Source organism: Leptonychotes weddellii, chromosome 6 (assembly GCF_054177405.1).
Source record: "Leptonychotes weddellii isolate Sample4059 chromosome 6, ASM5417740v2, whole genome shotgun sequence".
NCBI lineage: Eukaryota > Metazoa > Chordata > Mammalia > Carnivora > Phocidae > Leptonychotes > Leptonychotes weddellii.
Window position 1 is genome coordinate 116,594,544 of NC_138374.1, and position 22,482 is coordinate 116,617,025.

Genomic DNA, 22,482 nt, shown 5'->3' on the forward strand with positions numbered 1-22,482 from the left:
CTCACTCAGTGGGATGGGTCCTGTGAGAATTGGGTTTACGGAATGCTGGCCCCCCCGGGGTGGGGTGGGGAGGAACAAGGAATGGAAGGTTCGAGGGTGGGAGCGTGTGGGTCAGAGCCTGCAGGACAACATGCAGGTTAGTGGGCACCATGCAAAACCTCTGGCTGGTTTAGGAACTGCTTCTGGGGCTGCTGGAAGCCCCCCAGTGAAGGGGACCTTCTGTTTGTGGAAGTATTAGATTCATATGTGCAGTAGCCTCGGTCCCACCACCAGCCTGGCAGGACGACAGTCTGGTCCTCATCCTAGTACTGCGCACCCACCACATCATACCACCTTGCCACCTCGCACACACACGCACGCACACGCACACCAGTCTTAGGACAGGGAGGCAAGTCCTGACCTCTCCCTGGGCTCTCAGATGAAGATGTGTGGCCCCACCTGAAGTACTAAAAGAGACTACGGCTATTTTCAGTACTGTTAGCATGCGGCTAAGTTCGGAATTCCTTTGAGTTGCTGGAACCATGCCCTGAGTAATGATAGTTGGCAGATAAAAGGGGAATAAAGTGAGTTTAGACAAGCCCGAATTGACTGGGTTCCCAGCTCCCCAGGGCTCTCCTTAAGGCTTCTAACACATTCGATGCAGCCTTCTGTCCCCACGTTCCTTCTTTCCTGCCTGGTGGGCTGTCCCTTTGTTTCATGATCCTCACTGTCAGCTCATTCTTCCTTGTGTCCTTTGAGCCTCTGGCCCCGCCTCATTGCTACTGTCTGTGTCAGTCTGGACAGCCGGACTTGCGTTCCCCAAAGGCCAAGCTAGTAACCTCGAACCCCACACCTGGCCACACACAGTGCCAGGGACAGGCCTAGGTCAGGAGTTTTCGGTGGGACAAAAGTTCCAGCTGAAGCTCACCCGCTTGTTCCAGTTAGCATTTGTGCCTGGAGGGAGGGCACGCTGATCTCCCTGAAGTGAGCTAGTAGACAGGGGGCCCCATGCTGGAAAAATTCCAGAGCACGTATACCCATCATATTCTGCTTTGTTTGCTTGGGAAAGGGTGCATCCATCCACCCTCAGGATAACCACTGGTGTATGACATCTGATTTGTTCTTAAATGGTTGCTCTTTAGAATCCACCTGCCTCTCCCCACCCTATATTCTACTGTTCTGCGACCAGGTTTTATTTTTTAAATTTTTCCTTTTTTTTTAAATTTAAATTTTAGTTAGTTAACATGCAGTGCCATATTGATTTTTGGAGTAGAATTCCTGAGACCAGGTTTTCAATGAATGTGTTTGTGTGTGGGTGAGAGAGAGAGAGAGAATGAGGATGAGGATGAACCCCTATAGAGCATGGAGACATATGTGAACCTCTCTCAGAGAACACGTTGAAGTCGCCAGCCACAGGGTCTGCCGCTGTGGGTGCTTTTGGGGAGGGGAAGTGAACTACCTTCGCCTAGTCCTTACAGTCTCTGAACACAGGACTGAAACTTAGACTTTCAGGGGATGTTTGCAGAACTGCCCTTAACACCTTTGAAAGCCACCCTCAGGCTTTAGTTCTCACTTCTTCTGTCCACATGGATCAAGGGTCAGCAACTTCCCTTTCTCTTCCTCTGACACACGCCCCAGTGGAAAATGGTGACCAGCCTCTCACCTGCAGGGGCAGCCCTGACCCTGCCTTCACTGAATTTCCTTCCTTCTTTCCCTCTTGCATGCATTCGTCCAATCATCCGAGTATGTCCAGCCCTTTGGGGGACACAAGATAGATACTTGCATTTAATCAGTGGAAATAAGACACAGTACAAATAATGATACAAGAAATGCAGCTACAGGGTTGTGGGGATTTAGAAGATTTGGAGGAGGAAAAGGCTTTGTGGAAAGGAGGGATTTGAAATTGGAGCTTGAAGGACGACAGGGTACGAACATGTGCAGATTGTGATAAGCAGAGGAGAGAGTCAAGTTCAATGTAAGAAGCGATCTGTGGATGGAGGGAAGGAGGTGCCGACTGTCTGTTTGGCAGGAGAGAGCGTGCACAAAGGAGGCTCCGAGTCAGGGCTGACGACCCGCAGGACAGCGATTTCAATCTGGTTTTTCCTGGCACCGTGTCGAACATCTCTTCGCCAGAATTTTAACAATTGTAAAAGGGATGATTTTGGGTAAACTACTCCTCTCGTGAACAGGATAGACGTGTTCCTTGGGGCAAAAGCGTGTGAGTGAGACAATGGGGATGGTTTGGTTTGATCCGGAGTGGAATAGTTGTGAGAGGAGGACAGGAGGTCAAACCGAGGCACAGCCCCAGAGAGCCCTCGTGTCAGCTTGGATTCCATCCGCGTGCCGTGAGACCACTGGGAGCTGGGAACAAGGGAAAGGGTGTGATTCCAGCTGGGTTCCAGAAATGCGTCTGGAAGGAGGAGAGACCAGAATCAGAGCATCAGGATGATCTTGAAATACACCTGGTGAAAGGTAATGACCAGGGATATGGGGATGAGGAAACAAGTTATAGGGGCAGTTTTGAGACAACACCAACGTGGCAGTTGTGAAGATTCAAAATCCCTGACTGTTGGGTCATTCGGCAGATGTTACAGGGGCCCTCCTGTGCACCAGGCACTGAGCTGGGCTCTGAGTGTTCAGTGGGCCCCAAGACACCCTTCCTTTGCTCACTCCTAGCAGTTAGCTCTCAGTAAATCTTTTTTTTTTAATAGATTTTGTTTTTTTGTTTTTTTTTTGAGAGAGAGAGAGCGAGCTAGCACATGAGTGGGGGAGGGACAGAGGGAGAGGAAGAGAGAGAATCCCAAGCAGGCTCCACACCCCGTGCAGAGCCTGATGTGGGGCTCGATCCCACGACTCTGAGATCATGACGAGAGCTGAAATCGAGAGTCGGATATTAGACTGAGCCACCCAGGCGCCCCGAGCTCTCAGTAAATCTTAATTACGACGGAAGGTGTGCTGGGGGAGTAGGAAGGAGTGCGGGGCAGGGGGAGGGATGAGCTGGGGCTCTGCTCTCTGAGCTGCGTAACCGAGGGGACGCCGCTGCCCTAGCTGAGAGGGGAAACTGAGATCGGAAGGGGATACGGGTGCTTCTGTTTTGTCTAAACTGAGGTTGAGGTGTCAGCAGGGCATCTGCATGGCACCCGTGACGGTCTTCCAGGGCGAACTCTCCCTGTCTTGCTCATGCCTCTGTCCCCAGACCACCGCATAGTGCCGGGCGCAGGCTCAGTGCTTGGCCCTGACCCCCATCAGCCCACCCAGCCCCAGCCCCTCATCTCACTTCAGGCCAGAGCGATTCTGGTGATGGCTCCTGCCGTTTTCCTGGTCTCAAACCCACATGCGCTACCACCATGGGTCAAGGAGCCTGCGAGCAGCCTCCCGGAGAGGCCAGGAGTACACCTCGGAAGTGCAGGGACCCGGTGCCCGCGGGCAAGACCCTGACCAACGGGGACAGGAGAGAGCAGGAACCCGCAGATGGTTCAAGCTCACCTGCCATCCCGCCACCTTGTCATGGGGCTGCTCTGAGCTGCGCCCCGTCCACATGGCCTTGCTGGCGATGTCCTGGGGGAACCGGGCAGCAGCTGTGTTTGCTGTGAATCTGTAGTAGGCTTAGAAAGTCACCTTCTTGTCTTCATTTCCCTTCTCTCTCTTCCTCACCTCCCTCTTCCCGCTCCGGCTTCCTTCGCATTGAACTTCCCAATAAAATGTTAAATATAAGCTTCTGACTCAAGAATTAAAAAAAAAAAAATACCCCGTTAGGGAACTTGGACCAGCATAGGGCTCCAAAAATACATGTTGGGTACATGAAGGCGTTACAGGGTTAGACAGCGCAGGGCGAGAACGAAGATCAAAGAGTTCACTGGAAAAGGTCAGAGATTTGCAGACTGTCTGCTCAGAAAGGTCGACGTGGGGGTTGTCTTCATTGCTCAGACCCATGCGGAGGCGCCTCTCTCCTAGGTGAAGGGATGAGAGAGAGGAAAGAGAGGAAGGCTAAGCAGGAACTGGAAACACACATTTAAGAAGCAAGAGAAGGAAAAAAGATCCCAGCTGAAGGGCTGCGGAGGCAGAGATGACTAGGGTTCATTAAAGCCCCTCACACCTCAGGCCATTGCTACAAGGCTTTTTGCAGCCCAGCAGATAAGGTGTGGCCATGGGTTACGGGTGAGCCAGTGGATAGAATGGTGAACCAGACAGAGTTCCCACCCTCATGGAGCTCAAGTTGGATAGATGTAGAGGAAATGTCCTGCTGGTCCCTTAGCCTCCTTCAGATCTGGTATGTTAATACGCGTTGCAGGATCGGCCACTCTCCCTGTCTATGGGATACAAAGAATAACTCTGAGGTCCTAGGGGCTGTGGGAACCGCAAGACAGAAGGGATCCTCGTTCCTGAATTGTGTGACTCTTTACCTGGATGCTTCATGTGAGAAAGAAACTTTTATTGTGTCGAGACACTGCGATTCAGGGCTTTGTCTGTTACAGAAGTTGGTGTTACATCATAACCTGGCAGGTGTTGAAAAAGCAAGAGGCAGATGTTGAGGCTGAGGAATAGAAGCACATTCTGGTCCTGAGGCCTGGCCTTGCGTGTCTTTCACACACCCTCGGTTTGTGGTCTCACATGTCTCCTCTCCCCTTACTCTCCTCACGGGCACAAGTTCTTCTGGATGAGCTCACCAGCCAGGTGGCTGAGCCCTGACCTGGAGCTTCATTTAGAGAAGGGATCAGGCTTCACAGGCCCGAGACCTCTGATGCTCACGGCAGGACAGTCATCTGGTCGCCCTCTGACAGCGGGCTGCACGGGCCAGAGCTCCTCAGCTGAGAACAGAAGCAGCAGGAAGAGATGGACAACTGGATCTTGGGAAGGACAGAGGCAGGGTTGCCGGGGCGGTCTCAGCACTGGGGACTCGGGAGCTATCTCTCGGTGTGCCTGCCAGGCCCCCAACACCCGTCCTCCCTGTGAGGCCCACTCAACATTCAGCTTCCCAGGAGAGAGAGAGAGTCTGGGTGTGACTGAAGCCTGTGTGGTCCCCTGTAATGTGGGTGCTGATGAGAGGACTGCCAGCCCACCAGGCTCACATAGACTGGGAGAGGGATGACTCCTCAAAGGAGGTGATGCCCAGGCCAGACATAGCAGGTTCCCAGGAATCCTCCTAGCAGGGTCTTATTTCCATAGAGGAGCAGACAGAAGGAAGCTGTCTAGAGCCTCTTGGGATCAGCAACCATTGACTTGTCAGCAGCAAACCCGTTTTTATTTTAAAAGGTAAATATTATTGGGGGGACTGACCAAAATCTACCTGCCATCCTTGCCCTGGTGATATCCTGAACTGACAGATACCTGGGCTTGGGGGAAGGGGTGTAAATTAGAAGCAGGGGGGACGCCTGTGGCTCAGTGGGTGAAGCATCTGCCTTTGGCTCAGGTCATGATCCCAGGGTCCTGGGATCGAGCCCCGCATCGGGCTCCTTGCTCTGTGGGGAGTCTGCCTCTCCCTCTGCCTGCCACTCCCCCTGCCTGTGCTCTCTCTCTGGCAAATAAATAAATAAAATCTTTTAAAAAAATTAGAAGCAGGGGTGAGGGGTCAGGAGACGTGGATTCTACTTTCACTCTACTTTTGACAAATCATTTCATTATTTCATCACTCCGATTTCCTCATTTAGAAAACAGGGTAACAAAACTTGCTCTGTCTAATCTACAGATTTTTGTGTGTGTGTGAGGGGGAAAACAAAGAGAAGAAAGGGAAGAAAGACAAAATACCAAAATCTCCTGAAAGGACTTTAATGAGCCGAAAATCAAATAAAGAGCGGTTGGTTAGTGACGCCTCTGTTGCTGGTTGAATTGTGTTTTCCCCACATATATGCTGAAGCCTTAACCCCCAGTCCCACAGAATGACCTTATTTGGAAAGAGGGTCTTGGAAGATGCAATTAGTTAAGTCGAGATGAGCTCGTCCTGGAGTAGGGAGGCCCTCAGCCAATACACAGAGAAGAGAAGAGACACAGAGACAGACGCGCAGGGGACGACGGGGCAGAGACTGAAGTGTCGCTGCTATAACACGAGGAACGTGAAGGACTGCCAGCCATCACCCGAAGCTTGGAAGAGGTAAGCAAGATTCTCCCTTACGGGTTTCAGAGAGATAATGTCCCTGTTGACCCCTCGATCTTGGACTTCTAGCTTCCAGAACTGTGAGACAGTCCATTTCTGTAGCTTTAAGCCACCCAGTTTGTGGTGCTTGCTCATGGCACCCCCAGGGAATTGAATATACATCCTTTAACAAATTCCAAGAGTGCAGCGAAGCTTGGCCACAGCTCTTGGCCCATCACTGAGAGGTTTGTGACCTAGGATGAGACATGGGACATGGGACAAAGACCTGAGTTTCAGGGCTAACATCACTGATGTGAAGGTCACAAAGAGCAAAGGTCAGTTTTGGAAAACTCACAGCAACTAATAAGGCTAAGTAGGTGCAGAGCCAGCAGAGTTTAGTCCACACGGACTGAAAGCGTCACTTCTGCCTCAAGAGACCAGCGTGCTTAGAGCAGAACTGGCTCTGGGCAGCCCCCCAACTGCTCTCACTTCCTGCGTGCACGGATTAAGCATCACCCTCAACGCCCAGGCCTCCAGCACTCAGGCTCCTGGCCCCACAGGGACCTGGATGCACATGCAATGCATCAGCGTAGCCCACTGTGCAGAGATCACCTTGAAGGGGAAAGCCGTAGGGATGCTATCTGCCAGTTTGTTCCCACATGGCTTTTGGGTGCTTTGTTTTAGAGGAGAAATCATAAAGCTTTTTTACTCTAGGCCCTTCCGCCCTGTGTGAGATTTGTCCAGGCTGAGTGTGGGTCTGGTCCCTGTGTGATGGGCAGGGGCACACAAACCAGTTAAGTGTTTTTGCATATGCATTGTAGCTATTGGATCCTCACAATAAACCTATGAGATAGTTACTGTTATCATGTCCATTTTACAGATGAAGAAACAGGCGCAGAGTTCCCACAACTGGTCAAGTCCAACCAAGAATCAAGCCCAGGCCTGTGTGACTCCGGAGCCTGTGATGTTAACTGCTCTATTATATTGCTTTGATGGTTTATTTGGATCAGGCTGTTCTGAATTAACTCTGGATATAATAATTTAGTAAAAGAAAGAAGGAAAGAAAGCAAGAAAGCAAGCAAGCAAGCAAGCAAGAAAAACCAGAAAAGCATGTGTGTATGTGTGAAGCCGGGATCTACCTTGACCTTATACTTAAAGGGGGAGGGGAGCTAACATTATGAGCTAAGTGCTTCCATCCAGGTAAACTCATTGACTCTCCCCCATAGCTCTGGGAGGTGGGCATCTCAGAGACATGAACTAACTAGCCAAGGTCACCAAATTGATTGGGGCAGGGCACAAATGTGAATCCGGGTTATCTGACTGCAAGCCTGATGTGTTTTCCATGACCTCTGTGCCAAAAGTGACAGTTGGGATCTGTCCTACTGATCTTGACGGTCTTAGAGTAACTCCCTTAGTGCCTGGCACAAAAGAAATATGTATGGGATTGGGTTGAATTAAACCAAAATGAATCTAATGTTCATTAAAAGAGGATTTGATGAATAAATGGACACCATGCAGATGTTACAAGGAAAGAGCTGACTGTGCTGATGCGGAATCTGTTACATGAGCGGTTTAGAGACAAGTATATGTAGTATGATCCCTTTTCTTTTTTGAAGAGATTTTTTTATTTATTCATTTGAGAGAGAGAGAGAGTGCAAACGAGAGCATGAGCAGGGGGAGGGGCAGAGGGAGAAGGAGAAGCAGACTCCCCGCTGAGCAGGGAGCCCAATGCGGGACTCGATGCCAGGATCCTGGGATCACAACCTGAGCTAAAGGCAGACGCTCAACCTACTGAGCCACCCAGGCACCCCTATGATTCCTTTTTTTGTAGGAAAAAAAATTCCTTACCTATGGCTATCACTGTTCGTATATACAAAGGAAAAGTCAATGTGTGTTAAACAACTTCAAAGTAATAATAATGCTTATCTTTGAGGGTAAGGATCATGGAGGACTTTCACATATTTTATAATAAGAAAAACCCTGAAGATACTTGCATTTTGCAAAGCGCAAGAACAAAAGGAAGGAAAAGAAAGACCTGTTGTTTCTGGTGGCAATAGATCCCACCAGAATGGGGATCAACTCGGACCCGGATTCACCATGTCAGCTCCCTCAGGATGGGCCCTGGAGCCCCATAGGAGAAAAGGGTTCGTTCAGAACCCCTTCCCCCCTTCCCTCTCCTTGGACATTCTGAAATATTTTCATTTACAACAAAATTATGAGCCCACAGCCAGGAACCAGGACTCCTTGGGAATGGGGTTGGAACATCTTTTTGTGTTGGGGTCAAGTCAGAAGTTCCCAGAAACTAACCTGAAGGGGCACCTGCTGGCTAAGTGTGGGGTGCTTTGAATATTGAAAAAACTGCAATAAATTGAATCACACTCATTTTTCTGAAAGCTGGTAAATAAAGGGAAAAAGCCAAGTAAGCTTGCCTTTCCTGTATGAACTATACCTAATAGTAAGCAAATTGTTGATGAACATTTTTTTGTTGTTGTTGTTTCTGTTTTTGTTTGTTTGTTTTTTTGAATAGAAGAACTCTGGCTAACAAACACAGGAGGAAAAAACAGAATGAGAAAAAAATCTCTATTTTGCAGCCCTAATGATAGCATGGATCTAAGCAATGATAATTAGTGGTTGCAGAAACCTTTGGGTAAAATGCTGAAGGAAACTGGTCATGGATGGATGGATGAGCCTAACAGCTCCCGAACGTACTCGTCAGTTCTAACCTTGTAAATAAAGAGGCTCCAGGCATGATCTACCTCCTGATGGGCTACTATGGGATGTACCCAGCACTACGGATGAAATATTCTTGCCACAAAACCAGGCCCTAGAGCCAACTGCCATTTTGTAGGAAAGATGGACTCAGAACCAAGTTGCATGATACCTCTGGATTTCAACCTGCAAAATTCAGAATGCGGTCAACTCTACACATGGAAAGAGACATAGAGACAGTTCAAATAAATGCAGTTTGAAGACTTTATTTGCATACTAATGCACACAAGTCACTGGTAAAAATGACCCAACATTTCCCAGACAATAGGGAACATTTGAACACTGATTGCCTATTTAAGAATATTACAAGGATTTATGGATAAATCTTGGATGTGATGATTTATGATGCGATGCTAAGAATTTGCTTCGGGATAATGCAGGTAGGTGGGCTGGGTAGCGGAGGGGGGGGTGGGTGCAGATAAAACAGGCCTGGCCACGTGCATGTGAGTTATGAAAGGTGGGAGGGAGGGTGTTGCATGGGGATTTATTGTGCTATAATCTCTCCTTGTGTACATGTCTGGAGATTTCCGAAAGAAAATGTTAGCAACAAGCAGTAAAAAGTATGGGCATACAACTTAATTCTTCCGTCATGATGGCGGTGGAAGTGGTGTGTATGCGGTGTGTGTGAGGTGTGTGTGAAGTGTATCAGTGTGTGTGTGTGTGTTCTCATGCTCTATTTGGACCCAATTCAAGTTGCAGCTCTAGAACAACTGTATCCTCCTGAAAATGACTTTTTGACCATTGTGAAGAATGCCCCAACCGAACGGGCACAGCTGGATTTCTAAGGGGTGTCATGCAGCCAGGCTCAAACACAAGGCCGCGACTTAGGGGACTGCCGGGGCCAGCCCAACACGGTTATTCCCACGATCGAAGACTGAGTAAAACTGCCTAATGAAGACATCACCCAGGATCCAGAGGGGCCCAGCGGGAGGCTGGATGTCAAGCCCTTGAAAGCCACTGCTGCAGAACTCCATTCCATCCACAAAGTCCTGGGGTGGGAAAGAAGGTGTAAGTGACATAGAGGGAGAAAGGGAAGTAGGGCTGCCTGGAGGCTGTACTGTGTGGTAGTGATTGTGACTATACCGAACGGCCTTGGTCGGTCATGATGTTGGCTGGTTGGTTCTTCCTTCCGCTTCATACACCTCCACTTGCGTTCACACCATTTTGTATATGTGGACCTGGGCTTCTAAGTTCTACAATTTTGAGAACTGTTCATCTGTCATACATGCTCCCTGCCTCCCATTTTATAACTGGGAAAAGTGAAACCTTGTTCCATGATCGGAAGAGCAAAAGGTTTGGCTTTAGAAGATCTTGGCTTAAGTTCTGGTTTCTTCAGTTTCTAGCGAAGCTCAACTTAATTTTTTAAGGGAGAGAAATTACATTGCTGTTTTCTTGATGTTCTGGGGAAGAATCCTTTTTTAGGTGTAAGGCAAGTAGGCATCCATTGTCCTGTGAGGAGAGTGGAACGTCCCCCAACCTTACTTTCTAGTTTGGCAAAGACTTGGGGTCTACCAGGCGGGTGTGGGCTTTCCAACAACCATTTGAGATTTGAGGTTGCTGATGAGGGTCTGGGAAGTTTGCAGAGAGCTTAAAGCACCTTCTTGAGAGGAAGGGGATAACCATGCACTTCTGTTGCAGCATTCTTGGCAGACTGAGGTGGCTCTGATTGAAATCTCCTGGCAGAAAAGGACAAGGGCACCACGCTGGGCATAGGGAAGGAAGTGGGGTGAGCAGGGACTCACATAGGGTGCAGGTGGGAGAGTATGAGGGTACCGGAGTGCCAAAGGGTATATAGGCTGATGAGCTTGGCACAGTTAAAATGTCTAGCTTGTCCCCAGTTTGGTGTTCATAGTGGCAGCTCCAGAATCCCTTTGTTGGGGAAGCTTAGGGGGCTTGACATGAAGCTGTGTTTTAAAGTGAAACATTTGTTTTCTTAGTAGTGCAATTGCTGGACCATAGGGTAGTCCTATTTGAGGACCCTCCATACCATTTTCCAGAGTGGCTGCACCACATTGCATTCCCACCAACAGTGTAAGAGGGTTCCCCTTTCTCCACATCCTCTCCAATACCTGTTGTTTCTTGCCTTGTTGATTTTAGCCATTCTGACATGTGTGAGGTGGTATCTCATTGTAGTTTTGATTTGTATTTCCTTGATGATCCATGATGTTGAACATCTTTTCATGTGTCTGTTGGCCAACTGGATGTCTTCTTTGGAAAAATGTCTATTTGTGCTTTCTGCCCATTTTTAATTGGATTATTTGTTTTTTGGGTGTTGAGTTTTGTAAGTTCTTTATATATTTTGGATACTAACCCTTTACTGGAGTATGTCATTTGCAAATATTTTCCCCCATTCTGCAGACTGCCTTTTAGTTTTGTTGATTGTTTCCGTCACCATGCAGAAGCTTTTTATTCGATGAGTTCCTAATAGTTTATTTTTGTTTTTGTTTCCCTTGCCTCAGGAGACATATCTAGAAAGAAGTTGCTATGGCCAGTGTTAAAGAGGCTACTATCTGTGTTACCTTCTAGGATTTTATGCAATTGCACTTCTAAGTATTTATCCAAAGAATACAAAAATACTAATTCAAAGGGATACATGCACCCTGATGTTTATAGCAGCATTATCCACAATAGCCAATAGCCAAATTATGGAAATAGCCCATGTCCACAGACTGATGAATGGATAAAGAAAATGTGGGATATATATATATATGAATGTTAGTCATAAAAAGAATGAAGTCTTGCCATTTGCAATGTTGTGGGTGGAGCTAGAGAGTATAATGCTAAGCGAAATAAATCAGTCAGAGAAAGATAAATACCATATGATCTCATTCATATGTGGAATTTAAGAAAGAAAACAAATGAGCAAAGGGGAAAAGAGAGAGAAACAAACCAAGAAACAGACTCTTAACTATGGAGCACAAACTGCTGGTTACCAGAGGGGAGGTGGGTGGGCGGATGGGTGAAACAGGTGATGGGGATTAAGGAGGGCACTTGTGATGAGCACGGGGCATTGTATGGAAGTGTCGAATCACTATATTGCACACCTGAAACTAATATTGCTCTGTATGTTAACTAACTGGAATTTAAATAAAAACTTTAAAAGAACATTTGTTTTCACTTGCATTGTCTGTTTATGCTTGGTGGCTTGGGGAAAGCGTTAATGGAGATCAAGGTGTGTGTGGAGGGGTAGGTAAGTCCCTAAAGTGCTCCACACCTCAGCACCTCCATTCTGACGCAATCACCCTGGTGCTGTGGGTGACTCTCCGGTAAAGTTAGTGTGTTGAGTGTCACCAAAGAACGGCATGTGATATTGAAAATCTGGGTCAACTGTGGTGTGAATCGATCATAGATTTCCCCCCAGGGACTCCCTTTCTACCTCATCCTACAAACTTAGGAATCTACTGCAATAAAAGACCCTTTCTGGTTTGAGGAGAACGTTAATCTGAACGTGAGAAGATACAACCTCATTCCGTACCTCCTCCCCAAGTAGCTCATATCTTGAGCCTCTTAACTTTCCAAGTCTCAATATCCTCATCCACAGAATGGGATAATAATATCCAATCTTACTGGGTGTTTGAGGGATTAAACTTGGTCAGTTGAAAAGTCCTACATGACAATGTCGGAAAACTTCACTAGATGGCTTGTCCAAGGTTTGCTGCTGCTTCATGGCTGGATGGGAATGGAGAGAGAACCAGCCTGGTGGTCTTTCCCCCATAGGCAACTTTGTCCTTTCTAGAGGGAACGCCCCTTCAGTGCAGGAGAAGATGGGAGCGGGGCTCGGGGTAGATGCAGTCTGGGTATAGGTGACCGAAAAGAGGAAGTGGTGGGCTCGTGGGGAAGGCCCTATGACTTGAAGAATAAGGAAACAGTTCTTACCAGCAGGGTATAGGCAGTTGGTTGGAGGGTGTAGGAGACGCCATTGATGGTGAAGGTGACATCCGGCATGACGTTGAGGTTGGCACACTCCACCTCATACTAAAACAACACAGAGGACCCATTTAGAGGCCTCCCCGCTCCCCTGCTCCCGCCTCCTCCCTACCCCAGGCGGCACTGACTTCTCCATCCATGGGTTCGGCCCCAATGGCCTTCTGCAGCTGCTTGATTTTGTCTGAGGGGCCTGTGATGAGGGAAGTCCCTGTGTCCACAATGGCCTGGCAGCCCTCGGAGCAGAACATCACCGCGCCTCCCACCTGGATTCTGAGGACAAAGAAAATGTCATCAGCCAACCCCTGCCCCCACCCCCACCCCAGCTGTCCCCCTTCCCCTCAGCCCTGAAGTTTCCCAGCCTCCCCAGCAGCTCTCACCCCCTGCTGGGCTTTCAAATACAAATGATTTCCAGTTTGACTGTCTCACACATCAGTATTTCTCAGTTTTTCTGTGACTGAGATCCATACCAGAAAACACATTTACTTTTGGACCCAGTACACACACACACACACACACACACACACACACACATGAAATAAAAATGTCACGAAACAGGGCTCAACCTTAGTATGTGAAGTGTACTCTGATATTTTCTATTTTATTCCATTTCATTAAAAATGCACGTCATGATCCCCTAAAATGAGATCATGACCCATAAATGAGTAAGTCCCTCTGGCTTGAAAAACCCTCAGTAGACAGTGAGCACTGAGGCTTTTCGCTGTTACATCCCCAGTGACTAGCACATGCCCTCACCTTGCAGAAGCTTATTCTTGGCGGAACTGAAACCTGAATTGCATTTCTTTAAATTCCTGCATTATCTGACACAGTGCTCAGTATGTGACAGGCATCTGGTCCCACGTCCCTGATTGCTCCATGCCCGCCCCGCCACACGTCTGCGCGTATGGATGTCAAGGCCCAGTCCATGTCACCTCCTTCATGAAACCCTTGCTTGAGGAGTTCTTCAGGTAGAAGCTGTCTTGCCCTGTCTGCCAGGCCACTCCTTTGGCACGTCTTGTGGAACACTGACCACCTCCACCTTACAATGATAGTGGTGTGTATGTGTCTCATCTTCTGGACATGCTTCGTGGAGGCAAAACCTGAGTCCAGTTCACTCCTGTACCCCCATGTCACCCACCCCTGGCCCTATGTGTGAATTGACGTTAAATGAGCCCCAAGTAATTGGCGGAGGATTTTTATTTATTGTCTGTTGACTTGAGGGCGCAGCATGCGTACCAGGAGGGAAGCTGAGATGTGGTACCTCGTGCCTGTTGCCCTGGCAACCGCGGCCCCTTCCTGTACCTTTGCTCAGCACCTCCACACTTCCAGCTTCACACGACGAGCCCTCAGGCTCCTCTCCCAGGGACCAGCACACTGATTCAGGTCAATTCAATGAAATTCTTTTTCAATTCAACTGGCCTTGTGTCCGTCTTGAGTTCTTGTCTGTATCATAGCTACTTTGTGGAGAATACTCACGCATCCAGGGCAATCTGCCAGTAGCCTTGCTTGGTGACAGGGACCCAGTTCAGATTCCCGGAGAAATGGGAGTGGTCATAGCCGCCGAAAATGAGTTCGCTCCCTGCACCGCCTTCTGGGTCACTGCAGGGAAAGAAAAAGACAGATTGTCAGGGAAGGGCCACTGGGATACCCTAGGAACAAGCTGGTCATGTACACCAAGTAACCAGACAGGCAGAAATATCAGCCTGGGCTTTGAGACCAGGGCTCCCAACTACTGCAAGTTGATTAATCTGGCCTTTTTGGGGCAGAAGGATAGAAGTATAGAAATAGCTCTGCTTGATGACTTGTGAATGTCTTCTTGCTTCTTGGATAAAAGGGCTAGGGAGGAGGTAGATGGGGACAACTACTCTGGTCATGCAGAACTCATGAAGAACCAAGGCTAGGACCATTGGGGTATGCACACACCGTGTGACTTATGCATCCCCAAAAAGCCTTTTCCACCAAGTATCTTTCCCACTATTGTTTTGGTGGTGCCTGGAGTTTCTATATGATTCACTCCATCGTGTTAAGGCGAGGAAGCTAATGGGAATGCAACATGACTTATGAGAACTTGAAAATTTATTAATTTTCATTGGTGTTGATTTTTCAGAGTGTGATCTGGCACCTAACAGGATTCTGGGGAAATAGGACATGAAACATTCATTTTTAGGAGGAAAACGATCAGAAAAATACAAAACTCAGGGCGCTGCGAGGCCTGGTGGTAAAGGGGAAAGGAACCGGGTATTGTGGGCATCTTAGGAAAGCAGACTTAGGGAGGTGGGGGGAAGAACCGCCATTAGTTGACGGCCTTTGTGCAGGGCCCTGGGCGAAGAATTTTACCTGCTTAATCCTATTTATTTCTTACATCAATCTTGTGCCCATTTGAAGAAACTGAGCCTCGGGGCATCAGTCCACGTCAGCCAGACGGCAAAGCCTTTGCTCTTTCCCATCTTCCCCTCTGTCTTTCCGGGTTGGAAGGGAGCAGGGGGGCAGCAGAGGGGTCTGGGCAACCTGCCATCTTGCTCACAGTTCTGCCCCGTAGTTGGTCCCAACTACAGCCATGCAGTTTAATAAAGGAAACTCAAGGCTCTCCACGTGGAAGTGGAAAACAAGGGAAATGGGCTTGCGTGAAAACAGGGTAAGCTGAGGCCAGATATACCGGGGAGGAGTTAGAAAGGTCAGAAATCTCTGTCCTATGTAGGGATGAAGGTGAGATGACCCTTTCAGGATCCCAGGCAAGAGTGGCCAGAGGCCGGTGAGCCACATGACCTTTTGCAACTACAGGAGGCAATTTTTTAAAAAATTGCATAAATTGGCCATTTTTAAATGTACAGTTCAGTAGTGTGAAGGCTATTCATGCTGTGGTGCAGCCAGTCTCCAGAACCTTTTCATCCTGTGAAACCACAAGTCTATACTCATTAAACAACAGCTTCCTTCCCCTCCCCCCACACCTGGCAACCACCATTCTACCTTCTGTCCCTGTGAATCTGACTGCTCCAGGCACCTTCGTGTAAGGGAACTCATGCACAATTTGTCCTTTTGTGACTGGCTTGTTTCACTTGAAATAAGGTCCTCACGGTTCATTCTCTGGTAGCCTGTGTTGGAATCTCCTTCCTTTTTCAGGCTGAATAATATTCTATTTTATGTAAATTCTGCATCTTATTATGCCCTTAACATCCCATTATTTTATCGTCAGCTTCCTTTGGAATTTTTTCCTGCCTCCTCCCACAGGAATCAAGCTTCCTGAGGGCAGGGACTGTCTTCCTCGTCTCACTATGCTCCCCGTGCCCAGCACTGTGGTCGGCACACAATAGGAGCTTGATAAACATTTATTCACTGCACAAATGAATATCCAACCCCAGAGATTCCTCCTATTGGTTCAGTGCGGTATAGTTTACAAAGTGAGACAAACCCCATTTCCTCAATATCCAGAGAGGGTAAGCCCAAGGTCACACAGCTGGTAATAGGTCAAGCAAGAGATCCAAGCCAGGTGTTTGACTGCTAAGTCTAGCGCTCTTTGAGCTGCACCCATGTTGTCTCCCTGTGGTTGTAACTGACCTTCACCTTGGTGGGCTTGCCAGGCCTACCTGCTCATGTACACAGAGAACATGGGTATATCCACCAGGTTCTGCGCCATCATGTTGTCGAACACTGGGGTCACCCCTCCCACAGCCAAGGAGGGGTATCCCAGGCCCAGAATTCCATCAAACTCTGCGTTCACAAAGGTCTGGCCCGGCTCCGTGACACTCTCTCCAAATTGCTGGCCGGCCACAACCAGTCCTTCCACCTGACGGGAGAAAGCCTGAAATAAAACTGCTTGGGAGAGCTTTGGTACAGTCTCAGATTCCCGGATTCTCCCTCTGGTCTGAAGTGAATTCTTCCCCCACCCAACTTGATTAAATGAGCACAGTGATTTCACCACATTCCCACACCCTTAATTTTTTTTATGTAGACTTCAAAAAAAATTGAAGTTGAATACAGAAATCCTAAGTGTACAGTTCGGTGCGTTTTCACAAACTCATCCTGGTCAGCAAGCTCCCAAACCGGAAGCCGCTTCATGCACCCTGCTAATCGTCGTACCTTTCCTCAATAACACCCATCTACTGGCTTCCAACATCTACTGCTTTTGCCTTTTCTTGAATTTTACATAAACAGAATCATACAGGATGAATTCTTTCCTATCTGGCTTCTGTCACTCAACATCATGTAGTGTACTATGTTGAAATTTCGTTCAATGTCATCAGTATCCTATGGTATGAATAACCGTCATTATCCATTCTACCATCGATGGGTATTTGGGTTGTTTCCTGTGGTGACTATCGCTAACAGTGCTGCTTGGCCATGACTTTTGATGAACATGCACTCATACTTCTGTTGGACATATGCCTAGAGGTAAAACATCTACAATGTATTGGAAGTTTGATAATGTGTGAGGTCGGAGTCCAGATTTTTTTTTTTTAACTTTATGGATATCCAAATGACCTGGCACCATATTTAATAAACACACTCTCATTTCCTCCACTGCCAGTCTCATGGTCAACAGAATTCAGAGTAGTTTCTGAGTTTTCCATTTTTTTTTTAAAGATTTTATTTATTTATTTGAGAGAGAGAGACTGAGAGAGAGAGCACATGAGAGGGGGGAGGGTCAGAGGGAGAAGCAGACTCCCCGCTGAGCAGGGAGCCTGATGCGGGACTCGATCCAGGGACTCCAGGATCATGACCTGAGCCGAAGGCAGTCGCTTAACCAACTGAGCCACCCAGGCGCCCCTGAGTTTTCCATTTTGTTCCATTTGTCTATTTGCTTATCTTGTGGCAATACCACACTGTCTCAATTACTATAGCTTTATAATAGGTCTTGATATTCGTAGTGTTTTTCTTTATCTAGATTGTCTTGGTGTATTACATAACCATATACATTTTAGAATTAGCTCATCAATTTCTGTTGTTTTGATTGAGGTGACATTAAGATCTATAGATCGATTTGAAAAAACTTCGACTTGTCCATAATACTGAGTCATGAAATACTGAGTCATTTCTATTTATGTAGATCTTCCTTAATTTCACTCAATACGTTTTCCAGGTTTTGGAGTGGAGATATTGCACATTTTTTGTTAAATTTATTTGTAGGTATTTGATGTTTCTGATGTTATTATAAGTAATGTCATTAAAAAATCTATTTTCCATTTGTTTTTCCTGATATTCAGAAATACAAACGAGTTTGTTTATCTAGTATTCAGCAACTTTGTTAATAATTATTAATCCCAATGGTCTGTAGATATTTTTGGATTTTTTACATATAGAATCTTGTCATATGTGAATAATACAACATAGTTTCTTCCTTTACAATCTTAATGCCCTTAGTTTCTTTTTTCTTGCCTTATTGCGCTGAGAGCACCTTTGACTCTTTTTTTTTTTTTGCCTTAACTCATTCTCGAAAGGCTGCCCCCCAGGCTTTCTGCTCTGTGCACTGTTCCTCTGTGGTATTCCTCCGTGCTGCCATTCTAGAACCCAGCACCCTGAGCAGACTGGCCCACTGCCGTTAGTTCAAGCAGGGAGTGCTACTCCTGCCTGGCCAGGCTTCCCCCTTTCCCTGGAAGCCAGCTCCTTGTTTCCACCTCTTCCTGAGGCAGATCTGAAAGTGTTCCCCTAAAGGCTCTGAACAATATTCTGTATCCCAAGTTTCTGGCCCAAAGAGAAGAGATGAAGGAATTGTACTCACATAGACTTGGTCAGCTCCGATGATTCCAGACAAGCTCCCAGTCCCATACTGAATGGAGAAATGACTCCCCAGCACACTGTATGTGCTGGACTGGGAAGGGTAGAACCTGGCGTGTGTCTCTGGAAAAGCAAAAATGCCGCTGTTGCCTGGGCCACCAGCTCGCTGCCTTCCTTCCTGCCCTGAGACCCCACAGATGCAGGATCTCTTCCCTCAACTCCCAAGATTGAGAGGGGGCCTCGAGAAAGGTTGGCCATGGCCCACCTTAGTGAGGTACCACATTCTTCTCTAGCCACATGTGGTGGCTTAACTGGGGACCAACTAGTCATCCCTGGGCAAACATGGTGGCACACAGTGACCTCATGAGGCACACGGAGATAAGCGTCATGTATCAGGCGCCAGCAGAAGTCTCTGTCAACTAGTGGGGGTCAGAGCCTGGCATTCAAAAGAATCCCAGGGATAAACAAATGCCGCTCCAGGCAATGACTCTCAATTCCTTGCCCAACCTGTAGACACCTAATCTAGGGGTTTTCTGAGACATCCTGTCTCTAGAACTTATCCAGCATAGACTCAGACATCTTTCTTTAGCTCTTTCCTTTCTAATGCTAACAAAGACACCTGAGTTACCTCTGGCCAAACTGACCCACCCCTGTATCGTGCCCCACCAGCCCCACCTCTGATATCCTGGGATAGGCCACCAAGCCCTCTTGAAGCGGGTGAATAGTCAGCACTAGAACCCAACCCACCTACCTGCCCAGAAACAGACATTTGAATGGAACGTTCCCCATTCTTTTGGGTGTTCCAAAGGGAGTGAGTCATGCAGTATTCAAAGATTTGTATTGAGTTTGTATTTTCGGTGGCTGAGTTTTCTCCTATTAATTCTGGTCAGTATGAAAGTTGCTAGCTTGGATAGCAATCAAATTTTAGCTTCCTCCCTGGCCCAGCCCTGTTTCCACCGTAGGTAGTCCCAGGGCAGACTCAGAGGTGGAGAGGGGAAGCTGGTGTGGCATGCATGGCCAGTTTCTGGAGCTGCCATTCCCTGCTGGGGATCCTGGCCCTACTTACTGCAGGCTGGGCTGGTGCAGTACACGGAGGGGACCCAGAGGTTGGAAGAGCCAGTGTCAAAGATGACGGTGAAATTCTGCGGCGGGGAGCCGATGGAGATGGTGCCGAAGTATTCCATCTATAGGGGAGGGAGGGAAGGGAGCCGAGTGAGGGTGGTAGGAAAGGGGAAGGTGCTCACCGGGGGGCCTAGGGAGAGTTCTCTGGGACCAGACCCTGGCTAGCACAGACTGGAGCTTACGGAGCCTGGGGAGTGGCAACAGAAGGCAGAACGAGCAGACAAAGGGCTACAAGGGAGGAAATCAAATCAAGTCTCCCACCCTCTACTACTTCTTTAGCTCTCATTTGCGTTACTCCTCATAATCCCTTTGTGAGCAAGGCAGAAGAGGCAGTAATCCTTTTGTTCTACAATCAGGGAAGGGAAGCTGGTGAAGGTTAAATCATTTGGCCAAGGACACACAGCAGGGCCCTTCTGTTTGGGATGCCATTTCTTTTGCAGAGAGCTCTACACATTTGGGCACACTGGGGCTTGCTCGGTCAAATCCATGGGGACCCAGGGGATCAGTCCTTATGGGTTATCCTAGAGGAGAAATCCACACTGGCCTTTACTTCAGTGTTGCTGAGCTGGCCAGCTGACACTGGCCATGCTCCTCCCCTCACCCCCTTCCCCAGCCCCTGCCCCAGAATGCCTCACATCCAAGTAGTTGATGAGGGGCTCGTTGGCATCCTGGTTCATCGTGCAGGACTCAGTGAACTGGATCATATCCAAATTCTGGGATTTCCAGAACTCAGAGAGCTGGCCCCGTGCCCGCAGCTTCTTCCGGAGGGACTGATGCCTCCTGAGGGGCACCCTGAGGACAAGGCCCCGTGTGAGACAGAGATGCAGTTCTGCCTCTCTCAGACCCTCCCCTCTCCCCACCCCATTTTTCCAGAGGTAAACTGGGAGATTACACAGGAGAAGATCTGCAAGGCAGCAGAGTTGCCAGAATGGGCCACAGTCTGGCGAGAATTAGTGCCCTCTCTGCCCCTGGCCTGTCGGTCTTGTCTCTGCTCCTGAAGAATCTCAAAATCTTTGACTTGAAGTGGCCCTCCCTCTCAGAGATGAGCTCTTTGAGGTCCTCTAGGAAAACCATCTGCAGTTGTGCATGAACCTCATAAGGGGCTGATTTAAAGGGACAGAAAGACTCTTGGAGGCAGCCATGGTCAGTCCCTTGGGCAAGTACTCGGTCCTTTGAGCTCCCAACCAAAGCTGCAGGTTCCTGCTCTTTAATAATGTGAGAAGCTCCCTGGGACTTAGGCAGGCAGTTCCATCAGAGGTGGGGCAGAGGGATGGCTTGTCGTGGGCTGCGGGTCAAGGCCAACACAAGATGGCCACTTTTCCCAGCCCTCAGTTTCTTCTCCTCTTCATTTCCCCATCAGCTTTCCTCTCCCAGGGCAGCGCTAAGCCTGAGGGCAGGCAGCTGCCCCCACCGGACGCAGTGCTGGGGACGTGGCCTCACCTGTGGAGCTGATGTTGAGCCAGCCCCAAGTCCAGGAGCACCAGCAGCAAAAGAATGAGTGTTTTCATCGTGAGCCCAACCAGCAGCTTCTTCCTTGCTCTGCCGTGGCCTTCCTTGCCCCCTCTCCTTTCTGCTTTCCCACAGGCCAGTGGGCACAAATCTCCCTAACTCTCAGATCCGCCCTGCCCAGCCTAGTCTGAGGACCCAATGATAAGGCCTCTTGCGTCAATAACCAGGCCCAGAACAAACACAGCGTGTGTAACAGGGCATTTTACTTCCTTCCCTCAGCCCCCCTTTCCCTCCAGCAGGGGCAGGGGTGGGGGCTTCGTGGATCTGGGGTGGGACTTGGGGGTCTGTGCGCCCTCCAAGAGCAAGACAGCGATGCAGTTTCAACTTCTCCCAGAAATTTTGGTGTCCTCCCCTGATCCCTAGAGACCCTGTGGTCATTCCTTGAGAGGGCACTGTGCCCCTGGGCCCTGGGCCCTCTCCACCCACGTGTTACCACGAGTGGTCTGGCTGAGGACTCCCAGCCAGAAGTGGGTAGAAGACCAGTCATCACTTGTGGGACAGGATTCTAACTCAAAACACCAATCAGGTTGTTTTCTCTGTATTTCCTATTCTCCCCTTTTTCCCTCGGGAGCCCCAAGGGCAGTTGACCCTCCCTCCATCCACTTTGAGGCAGAGACTAGCACTCCTCAAAGCCCCTGAAATGGGAGACTGGGCTTGGGGAGCTAGTTTTTTGCATCCCAAGGACTTGATGAATCCGGTGGAGGGAGGTTTGGAAAATACAGAAGCAGTCCTGGGCAGGGGGAGTGGGAGGTCCTGCACGTGGTGGGGGGCATGGTTCTGGAGCAGGTTCCCGTATTAGTTTGCTAAAGCTACCATAACAACTTGCCACAGATTGGGTGGCTTAACAGAAATGTATTTGCTCGGGATTCTGGAGGCTAGAAGTCCAAGATGAAGGTATAGACAGGGTTGGTTTTCCCTGAGGCCTCTTTCCTTGACTTATGGAGATGGCCACCTTCCCTCTTCCCTCTGTGTGTGTCTGTGTCTTGATTTCTGCTCCTTAGAAGTCATATTGGATTGGGGCCCACTGAAAAGACCCCATTTTAACATAATTAACCTCTGTAGAGACTTGATCTCTACATACAGTCACATTCTGAGGTACTGGAGGTTAAGACCTCAACGTAAGAATTTGGGGGGATACAAGTCAGTGCGTAACAGTGTCCACAGACAGCAGGACCCTCAGTCTGTTCTGGTGAGTAGGGGGCGGTGGAGCTCAGCGCTTGGTTATCCCAGCATGATTAGCTATTGCTATGAACCCATCTCTATGGCCATCTCACTTCTTAAACAGAGGGTGGGCTTTATCGCCTTGAGTGAGGACGGAGGGTGGTGGGGAGGAGCACCTTCCCCTGACCATGACCCAGAACCGGGGCAGTCGAGGCTCTGGAGTGTAGGCAGAGAAC

The 22,482-nt window shown here is 48.6% G+C and overlaps 1 protein-coding gene across 2 annotated transcripts; it reads right to left on the reverse strand.

Moving 5' to 3' along the window:
• Window positions 1-9,004: 9,004 nt before the first annotated feature.
• Window positions 9,005-21,809, reverse strand: CTSE (cathepsin E). 2 transcript variants are annotated; one of them, XM_006741810.2, is made up of 9 exons: window positions 21,017-21,807; window positions 20,212-20,368; window positions 19,521-19,638; window positions 18,459-18,577; window positions 16,327-16,526; window positions 14,219-14,341; window positions 12,874-13,015; window positions 12,695-12,793; window positions 9,005-9,807 (listed from the first exon to the last, which is right to left on the reverse strand). In XM_006741810.2, the coding sequence occupies exons 1-9, from the start codon at window positions 21,082-21,084 to the stop codon at window positions 9,643-9,645; spliced, it is 1,191 nt and encodes a 396-aa protein (XP_006741873.1). In that variant the 5' UTR covers window positions 21,085-21,807; the 3' UTR covers window positions 9,005-9,642. The 2 variants fall into 2 exon arrangements, with proteins under 2 accessions (XP_006741873.1, XP_006741874.1); XM_006741811.3 differs by lacking the exon at window positions 12,874-13,015 and having other exon boundaries at window positions 21,017-21,809.
• Between the last annotated feature and the right edge of the window lie 673 nt (window positions 21,810-22,482).